Raw genomic sequence first — 25,506 nt, forward strand, 5'->3', positions numbered from 1 at the left:
CTCGATTATATGGAAAAAAACGCAATGAAGTCATCGTCTCAAATGTTGTCATGGATCCGGCTAAAATTATGCAAGAGATCAAGACGATTGGGTTTTACAGGTGAAGAATAGATCAAGATCCCACTCCTAGATTGGGACAACCAGTGCATATTTCCTATTTCATAATTGTGTGTTTTTTTCTAGCTTGCTAGTGTTATAATAAAATCGGTTGTTAAAGAAACTAATACCATTTAAACATTAGTAAGTAAAAGGATTTATTCATACAAACAAAACAAAACAAAACAACCATTGGATTTGGTGGTCTAATAGAAAGAGAAATAATTCAAAATAAAACTAACTACCTTCTAACAACTCACTACAGCGGCTAGTTAATTATTCGAATTAGTCTTCATCTATCTTCATTTGCGTCATCAGTAAATCATCCTGCAACTTTGCGGTGTCTTGAGCTTTTGCCTCTTCTAAGTCGATCTAAATATTGGTTGCAAATTTTTAGCCCTGAGCTAACTGAGTTTCTATACAAATCTAAAATTGGTTCTCTAATAATAAAAAGAAAAATAAAAAAATCTATGTAAAATGACCATTTTACCCCTGAGCTAACTGAGTTTCTATAACGGGGTTAGTTATGTGGACTAAAATGATACGTTTTGAGAATGTCAGGAAGGCCTTGATACAATTTTGAAATTTGATCTGAAATAACATAAATGAACAAATCACATGGACTAAATGGTAGTAACTCTAAATTTAACTCTACAAGAGAAGGTGTCATACACAACATACAAAATAAGGCGATAAAGCTTTGTAGGGTAATTTTGTAAAATGTTATCGGTTATGGTTAAGCCTCCATAACCGCCTTTGCACACCCCTAGTTTTAATAGTCCATATGTGTTTTTGAACCCTCAAGAACCAGAAGTTCCCTTTAATATACAAACACACATTTTTAGCCAAAAAAAAAATAGAATGAACTTTTTCTAATCTAAAGTTTGTCACCAACATGCATCAAAAAGTGTAATTTACAGAATAAAAAAAGAGTCATATCCTTATGAAAATTAAATTCAACACAAGTTGATCTACAAGAGGGTATCATATACAGTATACAAAATGAAGCTATACAGTTTTTGAGACTAATGCAAATTGTAACCTAACAATTTGCAACTATAAATAATTTCAAAACCAATAACAACAACATCAGTACATCACACACTTTTGGCAATATTATGAATTGCCTGCCATATCTAATGAATAAATAATCACCCCTTTCCAACCCAACCCAAAGGCTAAAAACGGATACAAAATAAATCGAACCCCAGACACTAATAAAAACCCCAACCGCCTGGGAAAACAAAAAAAACGTATTGCACACCGAAATAAATACAATAAAAAAGAAACGGTATTCACAGGCATGCAGCCATAAAGACATCAAAAAAGGGACGTCTCATCTTTTCATTCGGTCCGTTGATGTAGAAACACAAAACCCGAGTTTTCACGAATCAACGGTGGTGGTTCAACGTCCCCTATTTCAACTTGCGGCATAGATTTGGATATATCGTCCACAGAGAACGGTATGCTGCAATAATAACAACCCCCCATAAATTAGTAATTATTAAGTGTTAATTGCCCGGATGGTCCCTGTGATTTCACGTTTTTTCACGTTTAGTCCCCACATTTTGGAAATAGCTATGGTTTGTCATTTTGTTACTCGGATAGTCCCCTGACATTTACTCAGGGGACTATCCGAGTAACAAAATGTCAAACCATAAGGAGCATACCTGCTATTTCCAAACTAACTGACATCTACTCAGGGGACTATCCAAGTAACAAAATAACAAACCATAGGGAGCATACCTGCTATTTTCAAAAGGTGGGGATTAAACGTGAAAAAACGTGAAACCACAGGGACCATCCGGGCAATTAACTCAATTATTAATTTTTGGTGTATACAAGTTTTGAGATTTTACCTGGAGTCATCATCTAACAAAAACGAACTGCTAACAGCATTGTTCGAGTCCTCTGTCATCATAACTCTCATACTTGAAATGACCTGATTACAAAGATCCCGTTAGAAGAATGTTGGAAATGTATAAAATTTACCAAAAAAAAAAAATAAAAATAGATTTTTTTTTTTTGTTTTTTTTTTTTTTTGCAAGGAAACTAAAAAGCAACTTACTTCTGAAGAAACACTATGTGTACCATATTTGTCATCCCAATACATGGTGCTAATTCTGTATAGTTGTTGTATGCTAAGCACCTGCACACAAACAGAGGGTATTACTATTGAACATAAAATATTTCATCGGTTATTAATATTATATCTCGTATCGTTTAAGAGGATAATCTTACAGGACAAAGTTCATTGGTTATTTCATTCAAAGTTTTCTTGGGCTTTTGATGAATAACCAAAAATCCAACAGCTTGTCTAATATGCTTCAACTCGTCCCACGCAGTGCCTGCATACTGAAAATAAAAATATATATACATATCGGTTAAAAAAACTAATAATAGTTTATATGAATTTAATTTTAAAGTTTAAACCACTGAAGCCAATGCTTACTTCCTCAGTTGCATAACAACACCATTGTTCAAGTTCAGCCAACCCTGATTTTACGTATTCACCGTTACTGAACGAGCAGCACTCTCGTCTCAATAGAAGACTTCAATATATAAAGTAAGAAAAAAATGTCAGAAATCATATCGCATTTAGTTATTGAATAAAAAACCTTATCTATCTATCTACTATAATAAAAGAAAACAATTTTTGGACACTTGTCATTCATTGAAGGCATCCTCAAATATATACTTATCTTATATTAACTAAATAAATAAATAATAAATTAATATTAAATCTTATCATACATTAATAAAATATTATCCTCAAATCTAAATTGTTAATTTAATATATTTTTAAAACAAATACATCTCTTTTCTACTTATCTTATATTAAATATATAAATAATAAATTAACATTAAATATTATCCTAATTTATTAAAAATATAACTTTTTTTTATTATTTGGTATACAAAATTATATTTATTCAACTCGTATAAAACGCGGGGTTTTTAAAAATTTAACTTTTAATATTTACTATACAAAGTTACATTTATATAACCCGTGTAATACACGAAGCTTTTAAAGATAGAGTAAATTACGTTTTTGGCCCCTGTGGTTATATCACTTTTACTATATTAGCCCAAAATAAGAATTTTTAACATATCTACCCCCATGATCTCTATAACTAACCATTTTGGCCCCTAAGTCTAGAGATCATGGGGGCCAAAATGGTTAGTTATAGAGACCATGAGGGCCAAAATGGTTAGACTTAGGGGCCAAAATGGTTAGTTATAGAGACCATGAGGGCAAATATGTTAAAAATTCTTATTTTGGGCTAATATAGTAAAAGATATAACTTTTAAAGATATAACTTTTTTTTATCATTTGCCATGTAAAATTAGATTTATTTAACACGTGTAATACACGGTGTTTTTAAGGATATAAATTTTTTTATTATTTGGTAGATTTTTCAACCCGACTATACACGGGTTTTTTAAAGATTCGATGTTTTTAGTATTTATTACATTTATTTAATCTGTGTAATACACATGGTTTTTAAAGATATAACTCTTTTTTAGATCTGTTCAACACGTGTAATATACGGGGTTTTTAAGGATGTAATTTTTTTTCATTTGGTAGATTTATTCAACCCGATTATACACCGGTTTTTAAAGATACGACGCTTTTAGTATTTGGTATACAAAATTACATTTATTTAATCTGTGTAATACACATGGGTTTTAAAGATATAACTTTTTTTTACTATTTGATATATAAAATTAAATTTATTTAACCCGTAAAATATGCGAGTTTCATAAAGATATAACTTTTTATTATTTAATATATAAAATTACATTTATTCAACCCGTGTAATACACGGGGTTCTAACCTAGTACATATATATATGCTTCATTTACCTGTTAAATAGCTGAACGTTGATAAACGAGAATATCTGTGTGAATACTTTGCGCACCAAAAATGGAGGCACCTGCAAAATCCAGAAAACACAAAATAGAAATATTTTTTAAGCATAAAAAATCCAGAATAAATTTGATAGGAATGTTTTATTGTCTAGTAACATATAATCTAACACGTTTTTTTGTTCGTGTTCGTTCATTAAGAAAATGAACATATTCGTGTTCGTTTATGTTCCTTCGTCTAAACAAACAAACTATAGACACAATGAACACAAATGAACATAATTGACCAAATATAAAGTAGTTTTTTATATAAATTAGTGATTAATTACGATAAGTTCAATTCCAAAGCCCATTATGACTAGGAAGCTCCGTTACTAATTAGTTATTTTTATATAAGTGGTTAGAAATCCCTTTTAATGTTTTTATTTATATAAATACGACTTATGTATTTATAAAAAATTTAAAAGAACATAAATGAATGAACATAAACGAACCTTCACGAACATAAATGAACGAACAAAACATGTATTCGTGTTCGTTCGCGTAATTAAATGAACAAAAAAGTTCACGCTCGTTAGTTTGTTTAAATAAACCAACATAAACAAACTTCCCGCCGAACAGTTCATGAATGTTCGGTTCATTTGCAGGCGTCCCGTCTAGGGTATAATAAAACTTACAAAATTTGCTTTCATTGTCTTCAAGTAATTATCAAGGCTTTTGACGATACTCTGCCAATGAGCAATTAACGCTTGTTGAGCAACTGCATTAGCTTGTGAACGCCCTTTAACTAAACTTGCACGAGATGTCCTTGGAGCCTGCATCCAATAATATCAATCAATTTCATTCTTGTAAATAAATACTTCTTTTAAAATACAATTACAACCAGGGGCGGTTCTTAGAAGGCCTGTGCCAGGGCCACGGCCCTGGCAAGTTTTTCGGCCGTAGTGCTAATTTTCCGCATTTCAACCGAAATTTTTTATATATACTATGTTCGGCCCGGGCATTTTTTAGCGACCGTGTCTTTCGGCCCTGGGACGTTCAACGGGCAAGATCCGCCACTGATTACAACCCACACAAAAAACGAAGAGTTTACCTGGATACATAATCCAAGCAATGGAGATATTTCTTTCTTCAAATTATCACGTATCATTCCGTACATCTTCTCGAGGAATGCAGTAAGCTGTTGTTTAAACAACAAAGCTGGATATTTGGCTTCCACCTGGCGTAGATCGTCAAGTCTACCAAGCACTCGACCGTTAAGAAACGAAAGGCCTGCGGTCTGAGGAGATGCCCGTAACCCCTGAAATTTATTGAAGTTTGCACTTTATACGAAAAGAAACATTATTAACCGTATTGAAAGCGGAACTATATATTTATGACGGTCATACTTGTGACATCCTTCCAAAGAGTGAGGCGGATGATGATCGCCGCCTTTGTGGGGTCATATGAGCGGCCCCACTTGCTTTAAGTGTGTGTTGAAGTAGCGTAAGTAACGTCGATGTGTTACATAACCAATAGCCTAGCACATCGTTACTATCCTGGACCTCTATAGCTGAAGCAATGGTTTGGATTATACGGTCAAACACCGTAGTTCTTTCAACTTCAAATGACCTCCAATGGAGAAGACTTTTGTATATCAAAAGAGCAGCAACCGGTTTGCCACTTGAAAAACCGAGATCTTGTGTGATACACTTGATAAGTAGATCTTGATTCTCCTAAAGACAGACATTGAGTAATCAAAAAAAAAATCAGAAAATATCATTATATTTGAAATATTTTAAATAGGCTTTTAAGAGTACAAATTAGCATACTTAATGATCATAGACATAGACATAGACACTTACTTGTTGTTTTTCATTAAGAGACTTTTGTGGTTTCTCCTCTGACTCCGGCTCTCTTGAATTTGCCAGAACATGTGTTGTCTCCTGAAAAACATGACAAATATGTCTAAATTTTGTAATTTAATATGGAGTTTATTTCATGAATGTTAAGTATTTATTAAACCAAGATTATAGGCAGAGATTGAGGCTAATTATATGGCAATAATTATGATTTACGTTTCTATATTTACAATTGTAATAGTCTATATATTTCTCTCAATTATTGTAATCATATTCATTTTAGAATTACAATTTCCTATTTCAATAGTATTCTTACAGGTGTAGCCACCCTTGTTTCTCCATTTTGAACGTTTCCATTCTCTGGCGTTCTCTGTAGATTCATAAAAAGAAAATTAATAATGCCGAGAAATATAACACAATGTCAAGCAAAATATAACACAATGCATAGAAATATAACACAATGTCGAGGTAAAAAGACACTATGACGCAAATATAGAAAAGACACAATGACGCAAATATAGATTAGACACAATGCTAAATAAAAAGACACAATAATAATAAAAAAAAATCTAAAATCTACAAGCGTAGAGTTCGATGAGACGGTTCCAATGCCGCTTGAATGAGGTCAGCTGGAGTCCGTTTGATACCCTTCTTACGACTTCTTATTTTTAGGAGACTTTGTATTTGATCCTAACCCTATAAACTAATCAACAAGAATAACTGAACTTCGAGTTCGCTTCGTATGGTACCTGAATAATCAACGTTCTTGGTCTTGCAGATATGGATTTTCCGGTTGGTGACATGGTCAGTGCTTGCTGGCGAAGTACTTGATTCTCGGATTCCATATTCGATAGCTTTTCTTCAAGCCTATAAAATAATAATAACGATAAAATAAAGAGTAAATTGCCATTTTAGTCCCTGAGTTTTGTCCAAATTTGCCATTTTAGTCCAAATAGTTTTTTTTTTTTTGCCTCTGGGTCCTGACTTTTCTCTTTTGTTGCCATTTTGATCACATACACTAACTCCATCCAAAAACTCCATCTTTAACCAGGGGTATTTTGAGGATTTTCATTTTAAATGTTTTCAATTGCCATTTTGATCCAATTCCAAAAAATCAAAAAAATTCCAAAAACTAAAAAAAATTCTAAAAAGATCATAAAAATTCTAAAAAAATACAAAAAATCCGTTTCGGCGCGAACCGTTTCAAGCTGAACCTTTCGACGCAAACCGTTTCGACCCGAACCGTTTCGAGCTGAGCCGTTTCGGGTCGAAACGGTACGGGTCGAAACGGTTCGCGTCGAAACGGTTCAGCTCGAAACGGTTCGGGTTCGAAACGGTTCGCGCCGAAACGGATTTTTTGTATTTTTTTAGAATTTTTATGGAATTTTTTAGAATTTTTTTATTTTTTGGAATTGGATCAAAATGGCAATTGAAAACATTTAAAATGAAAATCCCCAAAATACCCCTGGTTAAAGATGGAGTTTTTGGATGGAGTTAGTGTATGTGATCAAAATGGCAACAAAAGGGAAAAGTCAGGGACCCAGAGGCAAAAAAAAAACTATTTGGACTAAAATGGCAAATTTGGACAAAACTCAGGGACTAAAATGGCAATTTACTCTAAAATAAACTTTATCAATTTTTTTAAATATTGTGACTACAAACCTTTGATTAGATTCTTGAAGTTGTTCCGCTCGTTTCTCAGCATCTTCAAACTTTTTCATTAAATCAGCATTCCTTGCATCAGCTTCTATCAAAGACTTTCTAGCCTCGTCTACTTCTTGTTTTTGATTCAACAGCAACGCCTTTAAACTTCCAACCTCAGCGGTTAAGGCGTCGATCTTTTCAGTGTCTTGAATTATGACAGGTGTCTCCTTAACAACTGGCGGTGCTTCTTCGATAGCTTTACGTGCTGCCTCACGCTCTTTAATTACTTTAGCATTTGCTTCCTCTATTTGAACTTGCATCAGACGTAACGCATCCTGCAACTTTGCGGTTTCTTGACCTTTTGTCTCTTCTAATTCAGTCTGTAAAGAGTAATATCACAATTTTAAACTAGAGTTAAATGCCATTTTAGTCCCTGTGGTTTGGGTCATTTTGCCAGTTTAGTCCAAAGGTTTCATTTTTAACCTGTGGGTCCAAAAAGGTTTCACCGTTGCCATTTTAGTCCACGGGGTTAACTTCATCCATTAATTCTGTTAACGAGAAGGGCAATTCGGTCATTTTATATGTAATTCTGTTAACTAGAAGGGCAATTCGGCCATATAAAATGACCGAATTGCCCTTCTCGTTAACAGAAAAAATAAATGAACTTAACCCAGTGGACTAAAATGGCAACAGTGAAACCTTTTTGGACCCACAGGTTAAAAATGAAACCTTTGGACTAAACTGGCAAAATGACCCAAACCACAGGGACTAAAATGGCATTTAACTCTTTAAATTATTAACTCATAATTCTAAAGTTAAGGGGCGAGAATGGCCAAGTAAAATTACTAAATTTACCCTTAGCCGTTTCTCTAACTGCAAACGCCACGTAAGTTCTTCCACGCGCTTTTCTAATTTGTCTTTCGCCTCTTTGAGGGCCCCGGTCTCCCTTGCAGCCTAAAATTTACAGTTAATTAATCACCAACTCTAAACATATTTTAATTACCGGAAATAATAAGTTTTTCAAATTTTTAATTAACAATATAAATACCATCTTAAGCGCCCGAAGCTCTTTTCTTGCAACTCTACGTCTCCAACAGCACTGAGTATATAACGTAGCCTTTTGAAGACTCTTGTAGTAAGAACAATCTTTGTGACAACGGTAGTGAGCCTGCATTCCATCAAAAAAATGATAAAATCAACTTATAATACATGCATTTATTAAAATTAATTTATAACTTATGTTCTTTATTATATTACCTGTATAAAAATTGCTGCTTTAGTTTGCTTTCGGTGTCTGAACTCATCTCTAGCAGTCATTGCTCGTAATCCCGTTTGTAAATTAATTGTAGATGCCCTAAGTGTTTGATACGATTTGCTAGCAACAAAACAACGGAAATCTTTTTGAATCTTCACTGCTGCTGCTTCTCTTCTTAATAATTCAAATTGCTTGCAAGCAGATAAAGCTGTTACCAAATTAAAAAAAAAAAAAAAAAAAAAAAAAAAAAAAAACATGAATCACAGCTCCAATACAACTTGAGGATAATATTATAATAATATTAAATAAGGGCCAATTGCGTATGCATCCTCCTTACAGTACACAATTTCATGCACACACGAATATGTGTGTGTATAACCGGGTAAGTTCGACTGAGTTTCAGAACCGGACTGGGCGTCAAACTAGTCTCCTTACTGGTCCACTAGTCGGGTCGGACCGGGTGAACCGGACGTAATGTTTGTTAGGGTCCAACCGGCCGGTTCAACTCAAAACGGTCTGGTAGGGTAAATCGGACCGGTCCGACCGGCCGGTCCAGTCCAGTAAACATTGCCGAGAACAATTAAGTAAGAGTTGTGAATATAGAGATACCTCGCCAGCAAGCCTGCAACTGAATAGCAGCTTTGCGTATGGAAATATACTCCTTGCGTGCAATATAAGTACGCATTTGCCTTTGAATGATTCTAGCTGCATTTCCAAGAACCTCAGCCCTTCTCGCATCCAGCTCAGCCATTTGACCAGCACGTAAAAACACCTTTGTTTTCCCGATCTGCAAACGTACTTAAAATCAGAAATCTTCGTTCCTAGAAGCTTCATCTCAAATATACCATGTTCGTAACTTCAAAAACGAGATTTTTGTTACCTGGTAGCCTTTTAACCCCATTTTATCCAATAGCATCTGGCATGCAACCTTCTCATCATATCTACATAATAAAACCGTTACCAGAACATTAAAAACGAAAAAAAAAAAAAAACAAATAATCAGAAGAGTAAACTGCCATTTTGGTCCCTGTGGTTTGGTCAATTTTGCCACTTTAGTCCAAAGCTCAAACTTTTTGCATCTGGGTCCCTGTGGTTTCAGTTTTATTGCCATTTTGGTCCAAAAATGAAATCAGGTCATATTTGTCTTATAAAATCCTGTTATTTTGTCATTTTCCACACGGGCAAAATGATCGTTTCTTTTTTATAAATAAATACCATATTTTATAAGACAAATATGACCTGATTTGCCCCTGAGGAAAATGACAAAATTGCAGGATTTTATAAGACAAGTATGACCTGATTTCATTTTTGGACCAAAATGGCAATAAAACTGAAACCACAGGGACCCAAATGCAAAAGGTTTGAGTTTTGGACTAAAGTAGCAAAAGTAACCAAACCTCAGGGACCAAAATGGCAGCTTACTCTAATCAGAAACATTAAGGTTATAAAACCGTACTTTCCGTCAAGAACATCAGGATAAAGAACACCAAAACGAAGAAGAAACTCATCAAACGTTCGCCTGGTGGGATAACCAGCACAACTGATCCTGATTGCCTCAAGAACACCCTACCATCAAAACGTCGATTTAAAAACCAGTACCGAAGATTGAACACAAAGAAACGTAAAAATTACTTACACCACATCGTAATTGTTGGATAATATTTAGGTTTTCAAAAATAGCAGGCTTGAGAACATTGTTCGGTTTCACACATCGAATGTAATGAGGTTCGGTTGTGCTCAACGTTTCCATTAGAGACTGAAGTTGCAACTGCATTTAGTAGACAAGTTCATTTTTCATAAGATGTTTTTACGCAAGTGTTAAATACTCGAAAATATACATAAAGAACAGAGAGATAAATAGTAATTATATTATAAATACTATAAATATGCTATTTTGTCACATCAACCAACTTTGGCCCCTCAACTTTGGCATGAACCAACTTTAGTCCCTCAACTTTAATAATGACATGTTTAACCCCTCAACTTTGGTAATGACATGTTTAGCCCCTTAACTAAAACAGCTTTAGCCCCTCAACTTTAATAATGACATGTTTAACCCTTCAACTTTGGTAATGACATGTTTCGCCCCTTAACTAAAACAACTTTACCCCTCAACTTTAACAATGACATGTTTAACCCCTAAACTTTAATAATGACACGTTTAGCCCCTCAAGTTCAATAATAAACAACTTTAGCCCCTCAATGTTAATAATGATATGTTTAGCCCCTCAACTTTGATAATGACATGTTTAGCCCCTTAACTACATCAAACAACTTTAATAGTGACACGTTTAACCCCTCAACTTAATAATAAACAACTTTAGCCCCTAAAGTAAAACATCAAGCAACTTTAACTCTCGCGATTTACTTATTTTTATCTACGTTTCGAACCCGTTGCGGATTGCGGGTGGTAACCCACTAGTTAATACCTTAAATCGCGAACCAATGGAGGAAAATTTGGAAGATTTGGATGATTCTACAGGAAGCGGAGGAAATAAACCAACAACGAAGGGGCATTTCGAGGCGGTTAATAAATCTTGATGCTCAGCCACCACATAATCCTTGTTTTTGTCAAGAAACTGATCAGCTAAATATATCACCTGCATATTAGGTGGTGTTTAGTTTGTAGTCAGAAATCACTATTTAAATACGTTTAGTTTGCGTACCAGAAGTCAATGCAAAAACACCAACATACCTCCCCTGCATAATGAGCTATCGTAAAACTAGTGCGAGAAAGCTTCGGTTTGATGAACCGTTTGTTTTTCGGAAATGTCTGGTACAGCTTCTGAGCAAAGGTTTCATGAGTAGACTTTGGGAACATGCTGCATTAAATATTTTAAAAACATAAACTATTTATGTATATAACAAAAGAAAATTTAATATAGGAATATTGTGTTATACCAGGCTTCATCGAGAAGTGAGATGATTCCTCCAGGTTTCTGTAACAAATTTTATTAGTTTCCATTACAATAATTGATGTACTGATAGAAGGTACATGTAGGACTGTAAACGAATCAAACGGTCAGCGAACAGTTCGTGAACCTTTCGGTGGGAAGTTCGCTTATGTGCGTTCGTTTAATAAATGAACAAACATGAACAAGAAATTTTGTTCGGTAAGTTAAACAAACGAACATGAACAGAGGTTGCGTTTGTTTGTTTATGTTCGTGAACGTTCGGTAATGTGTTCATTTATGTTCTTGCTCATTTATGCTCATTCATCTAAAGGTTTTTTATGTTATATTTTTATTTTATTGGCTTTAGTTTTTAAAATTTGAAACCATAGTTGTGCTATACGCTTCCGCCAACATCCCTCACTTGATCATTTCAATTTCAGTTTGTGTAAAGTCTGACAAACTTCTCAAGTTTTGTGTTGATTATGTTAAGTATCTATTTATTTTTGGTGGATTCTTCCTAATCTTTCTGATGAAAAATGCAGATTGTATCTTTAAATGAATATATAACGTTCGTTTGTGTTCATTTATGTTAATGAACATCTGTTTGGGTTCGTCTACGTTCGGTAAGTGTTCATGAATAGTTCATGACATAGTTGTTAATGGCAAATAGCGACAAATAGCGATAAGCGATGAATAGCGGGGACTATTTTATAAATAGTGATGCACTAGAAAAAAAAAATTATATGTATATTAAATCAAAATACCCTGGTAAATGTGCTATTTTACATGTATATTTAACAAATTCCTAAAATCCAGCTATTTTATAGCTATATTTAATCGCTATATATATTTAAAGAAATAAAAAATAAAAACTGAAATCCCGCTATTTATGGCTACATACCCAGTAGCGACCTTTGACCAATACGCTATTCACTATAGCGAGCATAGCGACCGCTATTGACAACTATGGTTCATGAACATGTTCATTTCCTTAATGAATGAACACGAACAAGAAATCTCATTCGGTAAGCATCCGTGAATTGTTCATGAACATGCTCATTCCTTAATGAACGAACACGGTCGTTTACGGTACATGCAAACAAAGAGGAAGTACAAAACCTTCTCGATAAGATCCAAAACATCTTGATTATCAACAAACTCTATATAGCTCCAATTTATCGCTTCCTTGGTATACTCTTCTTGCTCCATTTTAAACACGTGCTGCATTAAAAAAAATTAAAAAAAAAAAAAAAAACTTCATATATTTATTTAATTCACTGGTGTAATCGATAAAACCTAACCTGGTTGAAATGTTGTTGCAGTTTTTCATTTGTGAAGTTTATACAAAACTGCTCAAAACTGTTATGCTTAAAACTTTCAAACCCGTATATATCAAGAACACCAATTAGTGATTTTGAGTTCGGATCCTGCCCGATCGAATTGTTTATTTTCTCCACAATCCTACAAGATTTAGATCACAAAAGCTAAATATAATATATTCTTTCGAAGAAACATTAAAAAAAAAAATTGATCCGTTTTTACCAATCAAACAAACGAGAGTAGATTGTTTTAGCTAAAGCATCCCTACTACCGAGTGCGGCTTCAGGATCAAGAGTTCTTGTAATAACTTCTTCGGGTGTCACCATTACACGTTTAATCAATGCATCCTCTAAACTCTTAGCATCACACCTGTTAATTATAATTAGATGGTGGTTAACCGAAAATTAAAACCGACCAAGAGTATATTAATTATAAAATTAAACCTACATAAGCAATTCAGCTGTCACATTCAAATGAAACCGAGATTTCCCGTCTTTAAGCACCGAAGAGTCGATCTCCTCTCCTTTTGCAAACTCAATATTACCAAGATGAAGAATCGCAGCTACAACCCTAAATATTGCATCCTGAAAAGATCTCGAAATGTAAGAAACCGAAAATACAATAACAATACGATATATTATAGAGAAAGTGTTCTGTACAAATGCCCTTATCGTACATTACGTACGCTACAATCTCAGCCGTCAGATCATCTTCCCGCATTGAAAATCGCATGTTTTTTTTTTTGTTACAATTTCGCATGTGATAAATTTTGATGAAATCGCATGTTGGTTTTTTGTAACAATTTCGCATGTGATAATTTTGATGAAATAGCATGTTTTTTTGTAACAATTTCGCATGTGGTAATTTTGATGAAATCGCATGTTAAAAAAAACATGCGAAATTGTTACAAAAAAACAACATGCGATTTCAATGCCGGAAGATGATCTGACGGCTGAGATTGTAGCGTACGTAATGTAGGATAAGGGCATTTGTACGTTAGTTAACCTAACCCATATATTATATATATAATTTAAAAAAAGAGAGAGAGATTTAACCTGTTCTTCCTCACTGATTCCAACAATGTCCATTGCTCTTCTTGTAGCAAGATATTCATGTGCATCACTTACACCCTCGAGCTCAAATGATTTTGACTGATTTAAGTAATGGTATGACTGTGGACTTTCCAATTTAAACTTTTCTCTATCCTGCAGTTTGATTTAAAAAAAAAAAAAAAAAAAAAACTACATTAACATATGTATCTGGACCGTATTTGTAGTTTCTGCCAAATCATAAGGACCATTTTTGTAATTTACTCGTTTTTTTACCCGCCGCGCGTTGCGGCGACACCATACGCGACGTGATAACTTGTAGACTACAATCAACCCGACCCGTTTCCGAACTAAATTTAGGTTGAAACGTAGAGTAATCCGGATTCAATACCGTTGAATGAAAATGTATTATATTTGACCCGACTTGTTTCCAAACAAAACATAAGTTTAAATGTAGGCAACTCAAGACGTACATAAAACAAACACTTGTGTTGGCGTCGTACGCAGCATGATAAAGTATAGACTACAACTGACCCGACTCGTTTCCAAACTAAATTTACGTCAAAACGTATAGTAACTCAAATTTATGTCGTCGAATGAAAAAGTATTATATTTGACCTGATTTATTTCCAAACAAAATTTACGTCAAAAGTACATAAAAATAAAACATTATATAGTTGACCCAACTCGCTTCCAAACAAAAATTACGTTAAAGCATATACGAACTCGAATTTATGCTGGCACGTACATAAAAATTAAAACGTAAGAAATTGGCTTTGGGGTAAACTCGAAACTTTATAAACTTGAGGGGGTCAAGGTGACATTTACAAAGTTAGTAGGTTAATTTTGACATTAGTGCAAAGTTGGGGGTAGAATGGGTCGGTATTAAATTTACAACAGCTTCTACGACGATAGATAGGGGTCAGGTTTGTTTGGCATCTATGCCCCCTGCCCCAAAAAGAGGAAAGCAAGCCCTCATGCCTGAAAGCCGGCTAAAGAGGAAAAGTCACAGAGAAAGCCTAGCCTCGAGTCCGCAATTCGTTTACGAAAGGCATGCCTTAAGGTAGCGACTGACTTTCAGGTGAGATGGTTCAATAGTAGATTAGATAAAGGCTCTTGCTACTTCCCACGTCAAAACGTATAGCATAGTAACTTAAATTTATACAATCCAATGAAAACGTATTATATTTGACCTGACTTATTTTCAAATAAAATTTACGTCAAAACGTAGTCCAACTCAAAACGTACATAAAACTAACTCGTTTCCAAACAAAAATTACGTTAAAACGTAGACGAACTCGAATTTATACCGACACGTACATAAAAATTAAAACGTAAGAAAATAAATACCTCAGGTGGTGCAGCACAAAGAAGATAAAAACAATGGTAGTTTCTTTCGGGATCAGATATCTGACAAACACGCGATCTCTCAAGCAGATAAGTTCTAATAGCCGCCCCCGATATCCTCCCACTTTTATCAAACTGTATCTCAACGAATTTACCAAACCGACTATTTTGACCATGCCAAAACCAACATAGTAAAAACGAATGTTAGTTTCTTAGAAAAAAAAAAAAAACTCCAAAGTATTAAACATTAATACATTACTGAAAAAAATAATAGAAATTTACCTTGAGTTGTTGTTCCTGACAGTTTTTGCGTTCCCAAATGCTTCGAGTACAGGATTTGACTGCAAATGAATACACATTCGTTCATAACATTTCAAAAACTAGACTCGAGATGCTAAGTAGTTAATGCGGTAAAATATCGGATATCTGTCAAGGACCGATATTTGAGATATAGGTTATCGCGGTGGGACATCGAGAATTTTAATATCATGCAGAATATATATATATATATATATATATATATATATAGAGAGAGAGAGAGAGAGAGAGAAAGTGTAAAATACAATTGACCTTAACGTACAAGCGTACGCGATGAGTATTCCGCATGTTATATGTTTCCGAGTTTGTTAAGCCGCACGCTACAGGGTGTCCGGGGTTGTGAAGTAGTGTCCGGGTTTGTGAAGTAGTGCCGGGGGTTGTGATCCGCATGTTATATTTTCCCATTTTTGTGAATGCGCATGTTATAGGTGCCCGGGTTTAGTGAATCCGCATGCTATAGGTTGTCCGGGTTTAGTGAATCCGCATGTTATAGGATGTCCGGGTTTATGAAGCCGCATGATATAGGTTGTCTGGGTTTGTGAAGCCGCATGTTATATTTTCACAGCGTACGCATCGTACATTAAGGCCAATTGTACAATAACCGGCCTCTATATATATATCAATTTAACACTAACAATTCAGTATACTCTCCTACCCTTAACAAATTAACCTTTTGCAACTTGCAAAAAACTAACAATCGTAGCAAGTAGGAACTGACTAAGACTTAAAACACCAACATTTAACACTAACATTAACGATTAAGACTTAAATAACTAATAGCAGCAATAAGAAGAAAGACGAATGCTAGAACTAAGAAGAAAGGTATGATATCGGAAAACAGGTGATATATCGGTCAATATTTTACAAACCGATAACCAATATTTGACACCAATATTTTACATGGGGACCGATAATCGATATATCGGTGAGATATCACGATATTAACTGCATAGTCAAGATGTAGGGGCAATAAAGTAAATTCAATCTTACTTCGAGAACTTGTTGTTCAACTGTGCGTCCTTCCACACCAGATCGCCCCCCTAAATACGCAAGATATCTCATGAGCATCTTTGTTGTTTCGGTTTTACCGGCACCACTTTCTCCACTGACCAAGATTGAATTACTTTTTCCTTCGTTAATCATCGCCCTGATTAAAAAATAGAAATAAAAATAATTAGCTTAGCCTAAAGTTAAAGGAACGTTAAGTAAACTAACTAAATTAAAATACGATATTTATAGTTTAACAATTAGTATACCGGTATGCGACATCTGCTACGGCAAAAACATGGGGACTAAGTTCTCCGAATCCGGCTCCTTTATATTGTTCCATCATGTGTGTATCGTACAAATGAGGCAATCTTTGAAATGGATTTATAGCAATTAAAATATTTCCGGTATATGTCTACAAAAACCGTAAAAACAATCAATTAATTAACCATGTCGTTCAATACAACTTTTTTTATATTAACAAAAACGAAAGCATGAAATCTCACGTAAATCTCATTAAGTTCATATCTGGTTGCCAAATTTTGTAACACTCCCGGTTCATGTAGATATGAAAGACGTGTCATGTCGTCTACACCTCCAGGAGGAGCTTCGGTATCTTTTGGGAACACTTTCGAGACATTCGTAACAATCTGCAGTCAAATTAAGTCAAACCAAAGTCCAAAAAGTGTAAAGTTTGTTTCGATTTCAAACAGTTTACCCAAATAATGTAACATTAAAAGACACTCACAGTCTTTCCCTTTGTGGTATGTACATGAAGCTCTTGCCCGTTAACTCGGGTCACTTCCCCGTCAATCCATGCTAAAGCGCGATCTTCAACCCAAACGTGTGAACCCACAATAATATTAACCGGTGCCGCCTGCAAATGTTCGATATTGTCAACACATATAAAAGGACTAAAATGTAAATTCTAGTAATGTTACAAGATACTATCTCTATTTTTATGTATATCCTATATCCTATATCTATTACTTCCAAACACCTTAACCGCCACCACATGCTACTTCTCACAAGTCACAACACACATAGTATCACACGAGCCTAAACGTAATCGAACCTTTAAAAACTCATTGTAGCATCGCCGCCCACAAGCCACCATTGGGTCTTGTCCATAATTGTTAATAGCGAATAGCTAAACATTGCGACAAGCTACCTATACTCTACGTAGTAATAGTGGATTAGCGGGCGCTATTTTATGTTTAGCGACGCACTAGATAAAAATTTTAGAAATATTTTATATGTATATTATATCCCAATACGCCATTTTATATGTATATTTAACAAAAAAGGATTTTTACATATTTCCCCCTCCTAAGCAGCTTTATTACATATTCCCCAACCCATAAATTTAATTACATATTTCCCCTTCCTAAAGAAGCCTTATTACATATTTCCACAATCTCTAAATTTCATTACATATTTCACCTTCCTAAACCCCATATATTACATATTTATCCATTTCAAATGATACTTTATGAATTTGATAAAATTTTTCTTTATTTTGTTTATAAAAACTAGAAAACAATCTATACAATAAAAATGTTATTAAAATATTCAAATGAAAATCAACCTCTTATTAAAAAATAATGAACCTATAAATAAATAACAAAAGGATAATATTCAAATGAAAAACAACCTCTTATTACAAAATAATGAACCGATAAAATAAATAACAAAGGGATAAACACGCCAATTAAATATTAAATAAAATAAAACGAAAAAAGCTACTTTTTACAGTTAAATAAATAAATAGTTACTATTAATATGAGCTGGTGGAAAATATCCGTGTTCAAATGTGAAGCTAGGAAATATATTTTAGTTATTGATTTAATAAACGCATTAGGGGTAAAATAGTAATTCTATAAGAGTATTTTTAATGAAATGGATAAATATGTAATATATGGAGTTAGGAAGGTGAAATATGTAATTAAATTTAGAGATTGGAAAAATATGTAATAAAAATTTAGAGATTGGGGAAATATGTAATAAGGCTTCTTTAGGAAGGGGAAATATGTAATTAAATTTATGGGTTGGGGAAATATGTAATAAAGCTGCTTAGGAGGGGGAAATATGTAAAAATCCCTAACAAAAAAAACCCTAAAATCTTGCTATTCACCTGCTATGGAGGCGCCAAGATCAGATAGCGACACATGAGCGTTTCGCTACGCTATACACTATAGCGCCCGCTATGAGCGCTACTAACAACAACTATGGTCTTGTCACAAAATAAAAAGAACGGCCATAATCCTTTTTTACCATACAGCATCACTCATCGCCGACCGATTTCCAACCCCGAAAAACGCATCGAAACACGCAAAAAACCAGAAAAATCTCTTCACCTTCCAAGCTACAGGATGTTCCCCCTCCTTAGCCTAGTTATATAATAATTAACTAATTATCATATCTAGAAGGTATCCAAGTGTAATATTATTCTCTACATACTTACATAGAGCCTATTATACACAATCTTATACAAGTTTAAGTTGTCAAGAATGAAGGTCTCCAATGGTATTTATTTATATACTCGGCAATTTCCACTTGTCATGACTACAAGATTTTTCTTCTCATCTCTAATAAGATAACTAAGGGGAGTGGGGGTGGTCCGTCCGTTATGGACTGCCCATCACTCGTGAAACTATCACGAACACCGCCGCCACCATAGTTTATAACGAGTGATAGTTATAACGCGTGGATTTTATCACGCGTTGAAGAATTGTTGAATGTATGTGTATGACTTGTACATTGTGTATTAATACTTGTACATTGGAATCCCATCACTAGTGATGACCACCGCCACTAAAGAATGCTTGTGAGTGATAGAATAGTGGTTGCTGACGTGGTGGAACATGATTGGATGTTTGTGAGTGATGGAATTTCATCACTAGTGACCACCCCCACTCCCCTAAGTTGTTATCCAAGCATGCTCCATAACAAAAACCCATCAATAAATCTAAGGTAATGTTTGGGTAAACCGAATTTAGGGTTCGAATTGGAAGTTGTCTTAGTTCCAGTCATAATAATCAACAAATCATAAGACATAACATTTCATGAGTTACAAAACCCTCCATAACATATTTAACAACTTTTAAAAACTACCTAAATAACATTAAACACCAAAAATTTCAACATAAGTCTAGAATCAATTAATCAAAGCAATAAACTTGGACTAATTGACCCACCCCCAAAATCCTACCTAAATAACATTATTAAATTGACTAACAACCCCCCCCCCCCCCCCCCCACAATTAATCACAAAAAAGCATCATATTCCAACTTAAATTTAGCAGATTTGAGTTGAAGAACAAACAAACAAACAAACAATCAAGCAAAGAGATAATTAAAGAAAATATAATTAGAAGAATAAACATACCATCAAAGATGATTAGAAAGCCCTATGGATCTTCTTCTCATCAATGAAATACAGAACCCACAAAGCAGTCGTCGCTGACCCAGATCGATATTAACAATAATAAGATGAAGAACAAGAACCCCAAAGATTAAATCACAAAGATTTTGGTGATGATCAACTTTTTGGAATGTTTCTTTCTACCTCTGGAATGACGTAAGAATTTGTATCTATATGTGTATGTATGTATTTGTATATTGTACAAACAGCAAAGCAATATGTGCTGTGGGGTTTCTCGCTCTAAAACTTTCTCTCTCTAGAAGGAAGTCCACACATATGAAGAAGCGGCTCAAGACACGAAATCAGACATTAAGCAGTCATTTGAGGTTTGCTTTTAAGCTTAGGGTCTGTTTTTCCCTTTATTTACGAAATTGCCATCTTCATGTTTTTTTTTTACCTTAGTGTGTGTAAATTTCAAATTTTCAAAATTTAAATTTAAATTTGTTAAATGTTAACGTTGTGAATGTGAATGTGAATAACCGCAATTGCAAATGTAGTTTTTCCATGATTAGTATTTATTGGGTTATTAGATTTTATCACCCTAAACTATCGGCTATTGGCTGTTGTCACCCCTAATTATAACTTTGACGTCCGTCACCCTCAACTTGACACTTAGTGTGTTCTGTCACCACGTTGTTAACTGATCACTCACTTTTAATCTTGTTAGTCTATTACTATAATTTTGGGGGTGTCATAGGGATCTTAGGAAGGTTTTAGGGATCTTAGGACACTCCCAAAAGCATAGTGACAGGATCAAAAGTTAGTAATCGGTTAATGGCGTTGTGACAAAACACATTAAGTGTTAAGTTAGGGGTTCGTCAAAGTGATAGTTGGGGATAGCAGCGGCCAATAGACAATAGTTAGGGATGATAAAATCCAATAACCCGTATTTATTTAGTATAATATATCAGTTGTCATAAGAATTTGGTTTCGCGATTAATTAGTTTGTCCTCCCTAGTGGAGACGCATATTTGATTCCTCTTGGGACATTTTTTTATGGACATATGGGTAAATGGACGAATCAGGACTTTAATCTTGGGTTTGAATCTGACAGAGGGCAAGGGTTTAAAATCTCATATTGATTTTAAAAATCTCTTGCTGCTCTGGAATATCATGATTATCAGTACCGTGTTGTTCATCATGTTAAATATCATCTTCATTATGTGGCTCAGAGTGTTGTGGAGGAACTGGATCCAAATCAGTAAGATCATCAGTATGTTGAGGAACTATCTTTGTCTTCTCAATATCTTTCAAACTTTGATCTTCAATAAAATCAGCATCGAAACTTCTTATGAGTTTCTTCGAGATTGGATCATAAAACCTGTGTCCAAACTCATCTCCCCCATAACCAACGAATATACATGGCTTGGTCTTTACATCAAGCTTTGTTCTTTCATCTTTGGGAATATGCACAAAAGCCTTGCATCCAAAGACCCGCAAATCATCGTATGAAACATCTTTGCCGCTCCAAACCCTGTCAGGAACATCAAAAGACAAAGGAACACAAGGAGTACGATTAATAACATTTACTACGGTGTTCAAAGCTTCACCCCAAAAGGAATTAGGCAACCCTGCATGTGACAACAGACATCTAACCCTTTCAGCCAATGTTCTATTCATCCGCTCTGCTAGGCCATTCAATTGTGGTGTCTTTGGAGGAGTCTTTTGGTGCCGAATACCTTTCTCTCTACAGTAAGCATCAAAAGGACCAATGTACTCGCCTCCATTATCTGTTCGAATACACTTGAGCTTCTTCTCAGTTTGTCTCTCAACTAAGGCATGAAACTGCTTGAACACATCTAATACTTGATCTTTAGACTTCAAAGTATAGGCCCAAACTTTTCTCGAATGATCATCGATAAAAGTGACAAAGTATAAGCAGCCCCCAAGTGTTCTAGTCTTCATAGGACCACAAACATCTGAATGCACCAAATCCAGTATATTGTTTCTTCTATGAGGAGGGTGACTTTTGAAAGAAACCCTTCTTTGCTTACCTGCTAGACAATGAGAACACTTCTTCAAATGAACATTATGCAAATCGGGCAAGGCATTTTTCTTCAACAAGATGGACATCCCTTTTTCACTCATGTGAGCAAGTCTTCTATGCCACAAGTCGGTCATATCGGCATTCACTAACAAATTGACCGAGTCTTTGGAGATCTTCGGATGCGTTCTGTATAACTTTGAACTTCTTTTACCTCTTGCCACAATCAAAGAACCATGAGTGAGTTTCCAAATACCATCACCAAAGGTACTATGGTAACCATCATTATCAAGTAAACCAGCGGAGATCAAACTGAGTCTAATATCTGGAACATGTTTTACATTGTGTAAAACCAACTCCATCCCAGTGTCAAACTTCAAGCAAACATCCCCAACGCCTACAACCTTTGATAGCCCGTTATTACCCATCTTAACAACCCCAAAGTCACCAGGTGTGTAAGATGAATAAAACTCCCTTTGTGATGTCACATGACACGTAGCACCACTGTCAACAACCCAACTCGGATCATCACGTGCAATGTTCACCATATCATAATCACAACAAACGAAGAACTCTTCGGTAGCAGTATTAACTTCAGCTGTGTCATTGCCACCATCATCTTTCTTATGATTGTTCTTTTGATTGTTGTAATTAGCCTTCTTTTTCTCCCTTTTTAATTGTCTGCAGAATTTAATTGTGTGCCCTTTCTTACCACAATGATGACACTCATAATCAGCAAACTTACCTCTAGACTTACTACGATGCTTCTCTTTGTTACTCGGACCTCTACTTTGACCTCTCCCCCTGCTCTCTGTGGCCAAAACATCTGATTGTGAAGAGGAACCCTATGATTTTCTTCTCATCTCTTCATTTAAAATACTACTTTTAGCCATTTCCATAGTAATAATACGATTTGCTGCCGAGTTGGACAATGATGTCCTAAAAGTCTCCCAAGAATCCGGTAAAGTACCAAGAAGCCATAAGCCTTGTACCTTGTCTTCAAACTTGATACCCATTCCTGCAAGCTGATTAATAAGACCCTGAAAAACATTCAAGTGATCAGTAACAGGAGTTCCATCATTGTACTTCAAATTTATCAACTGTTTAATCAAGAACAGTTTATTGTTTCCGGTCTTTCGAGCATACAACTCCTCAAGCTTGTTCCACAAAGTACGAGCGTGAGTCTCACCGCTAATATGGTTCAAAACATTATCATCAACCCATTGGCGAATATAACCACAAACCTTTCTGTGCAATATATTCCACTCTTCATCTGTTTTATCACCCGGTTTGTCGGTATTAAAAACAGGCATATAATAATCCTTAACATAAAGGAGATCTTCCATCTTGCCTTTCCAAACATGATAATTAGAACCATTCAAATTCACAATCCTACTTGTATTAGCTTCCATCGTTCAATCAAGTTTCAACCCAATAACAAGAGCCAATGGCTCTGTGTAACGCTCCGCATTTTCGAACCTTTCTTATTTTAGCAAGTCGTGTTGTACCTTCCATGTTTAGACACTTGTACTCTCTTTGTAATCTACTTTCGTTTCATTTGTAATTCGAGACTATTGATCATAATGAAAACGAAGGTATTTTATTCATGTTTGTGTTACACTTATGTGCGATTTTCACGTTTGAACGATATATTATCATAGACTCTCGATTCGTTATTACGCTCAATGCTCGTTAAACTAGTTGAAACTCGTAAAATAGTGAAACTCGAAAGCTTTGTGAAACGAATAAACGTTTAAAGATTTTATTTCGTTATAAATATGGTCATTATTCAAGCTTAAACTAATTAAATTAATTAAAATAATTAATTTTGTTATTTAAAAGTTCATTTTTTTAATAATCTAGTTAGTCCCGTTAGATTTTGAAGCTAGAAAATAACCTAGTTAGTAAACCAAGTTAAATTACTTAAGCAATTACTTAGATAAACTAATTGGTTAAAAAAAATTATATAACTTAGTTAGTTTAAAAGTTAGTTTCCTTTTAAAAAAACCATATAACTTGGTTAGTAGTTAAACCACAGGGACCGTTAGTGCAAATTCACCAAACTAAACTTCAGGGACTGATTCTGCAATTATTGAAACTGTTTAAAAATCAAAACAATAAAAAGCGGGTGCCAGGACTCGAACCCGGGTCACCCAGCTTAAACACACACGCACACACCACTCCACCAGTGCCTTCACATGGTTTCTATTCAGCACATTTAATTCTTAACCACTCCCTCACTGAAGCCTGATCAGCGCGAACAGACCCTCCAGCAGGTCTGTTTGAGCGCGATTTTGACCTTTTTTTGAGTTTTAAACTCGATTTTGGCATTAAATACTCACCTAAACTTAACCTAACTTTTTCCCTATAAATACCAATCCTAATCCAAGCTATTTTCACTTTTCTAAACACTCTCAAATCTCCAAATCAGTCCCAAATTCGTGTTAATTCAGAAGGTTCGAGTAGATTCATACTCTTGCACAAAAGTGAGCATATCTCACTCGTTTCTTGTCCGTTTTTGCTCATTCTTTTTCCTACTTGCTTGGTTAATCATGTAGTTTGATTCCTTGACTTCTCCTTGGAGAAATCAGACCTGGAATTGCTCCGAAATTGACCAAAAACTTTCTGTTTTGTTTCAAACTTATGCAAACTTCATCCAACTTGTGTGAAACACATCTCAAACCAATGTCCTAATGCTTACAACCTCTCTTATGGTTGGTTAGGCTTAAAAACATGGTTGAGACATCTAAATCAGAGGTTAAAACCTCATAAACTTTCTGTTTTAATTAGGGTTTTACCCACAAGTAATGTTCAAGTGTGAAACTTGTTGAATGTGTGATGGTTGGATTAGCTTGGGCTATCCTTCATAAGAATCCACTCATTATTTGATGATTTCTAATAGATTAGTTATTTTATATACTCGTACAAACCTTAGTTCATGACCCTCCTTGGTTGTTTTTACATCAAGTGTAGTGGTGAACATCAAAGGGGTGCCTAAATGGAAGCTTAGTCTTCCTACCCCATTCATGACATCCTTGTAACTAGAGGTACCTAAATGGAGATTTAATCTTCTACCTCCTACTTGAATATTGGACCTAAATAATATGTAATATATATCCTAAGTATAAATATATACTCCTTCGAACCTTTGATGTTAAACCTATGTTTACATGTCAAAGGAGTAGAGCAACATCTAAGACCTAAACCTTAATATGATTCTAATGGGCTTACTACCCATGAAATACAACATAACCCTAGTGGTTACTTAGTGTCATATATCGGTTATAAAGTCTAAAAGATTATTATTTTTATTTTCGTATTAATAAGTTATTCCATATTCATAATCTTCCGTAAACGCCAAACTCACACACCTACGTTTCCTCGTGTAGAAGGACTAGGTGCTCCAAGCTAAATCACCCACCAAACTTACTCTCGGAACTTCAAGTCAAGACTTGTAAACCGTGAGTATACTCGATC

General features: G+C 34.8%; 1 protein-coding gene across 1 annotated transcript; it reads right to left on the minus strand.

Moving 5' to 3' along the window:
- Window positions 1–1,009: 1,009 nt before the first annotated feature.
- LOC110877028 (myosin-17) lies at window positions 1,010–20,331 on the minus strand. Its single transcript, XM_022125182.2, has 35 exons — window positions 20,010–20,331; window positions 17,370–17,498; window positions 17,128–17,271; window positions 16,891–17,036; window positions 16,625–16,781; window positions 15,599–15,657; window positions 15,320–15,479; window positions 13,976–14,125; window positions 13,368–13,504; window positions 13,143–13,289; window positions 12,902–13,061; window positions 12,720–12,821; window positions 11,608–11,645; window positions 11,402–11,528; window positions 11,136–11,306; window positions 10,343–10,474; window positions 10,163–10,272; window positions 9,587–9,647; window positions 9,316–9,493; window positions 8,709–8,914; window positions 8,500–8,619; window positions 8,307–8,405; window positions 7,470–7,831; window positions 6,557–6,674; window positions 6,124–6,177; window positions 5,811–5,891; window positions 5,355–5,681; window positions 5,060–5,266; window positions 4,644–4,781; window positions 3,964–4,034; window positions 2,549–2,648; window positions 2,338–2,451; window positions 2,165–2,245; window positions 1,956–2,038; window positions 1,010–1,564 (listed from the first exon to the last, which is right to left on the minus strand). The coding sequence occupies exons 1-35, from the start codon at window positions 20,010–20,012 to the stop codon at window positions 1,441–1,443; spliced, it is 4,596 nt and encodes a 1,531-aa protein (XP_021980874.1). The 5' UTR covers window positions 20,013–20,331; the 3' UTR covers window positions 1,010–1,440.
- Window positions 20,332–25,506: the final 5,175 nt, after the last annotated feature.

Source organism: Helianthus annuus, chromosome 9, assembly GCF_002127325.2.
Source record: "Helianthus annuus cultivar XRQ/B chromosome 9, HanXRQr2.0-SUNRISE, whole genome shotgun sequence".
Taxonomy (NCBI): Eukaryota; Viridiplantae; Streptophyta; class Magnoliopsida; order Asterales; family Asteraceae; genus Helianthus; species Helianthus annuus.

Bases quoted from the DNA above. Each gene is read 5' to 3' on its own strand.
- LOC110877028 (XM_022125182.2), bottom strand. The intron at 11,529-11,607 runs GTATAACACAAT...TATTTAATGCAG, and splicing joins TCACTTCTCGATGAAGCCTG to CATGTTCCCAAAGTCTACTC. The intron at 5,267-5,354 runs GTATGACCGTCA...AATAAATTTCAG, and splicing joins TCTTTGGAAGGATGTCACAA to GGGTTACGGGCATCTCCTCA.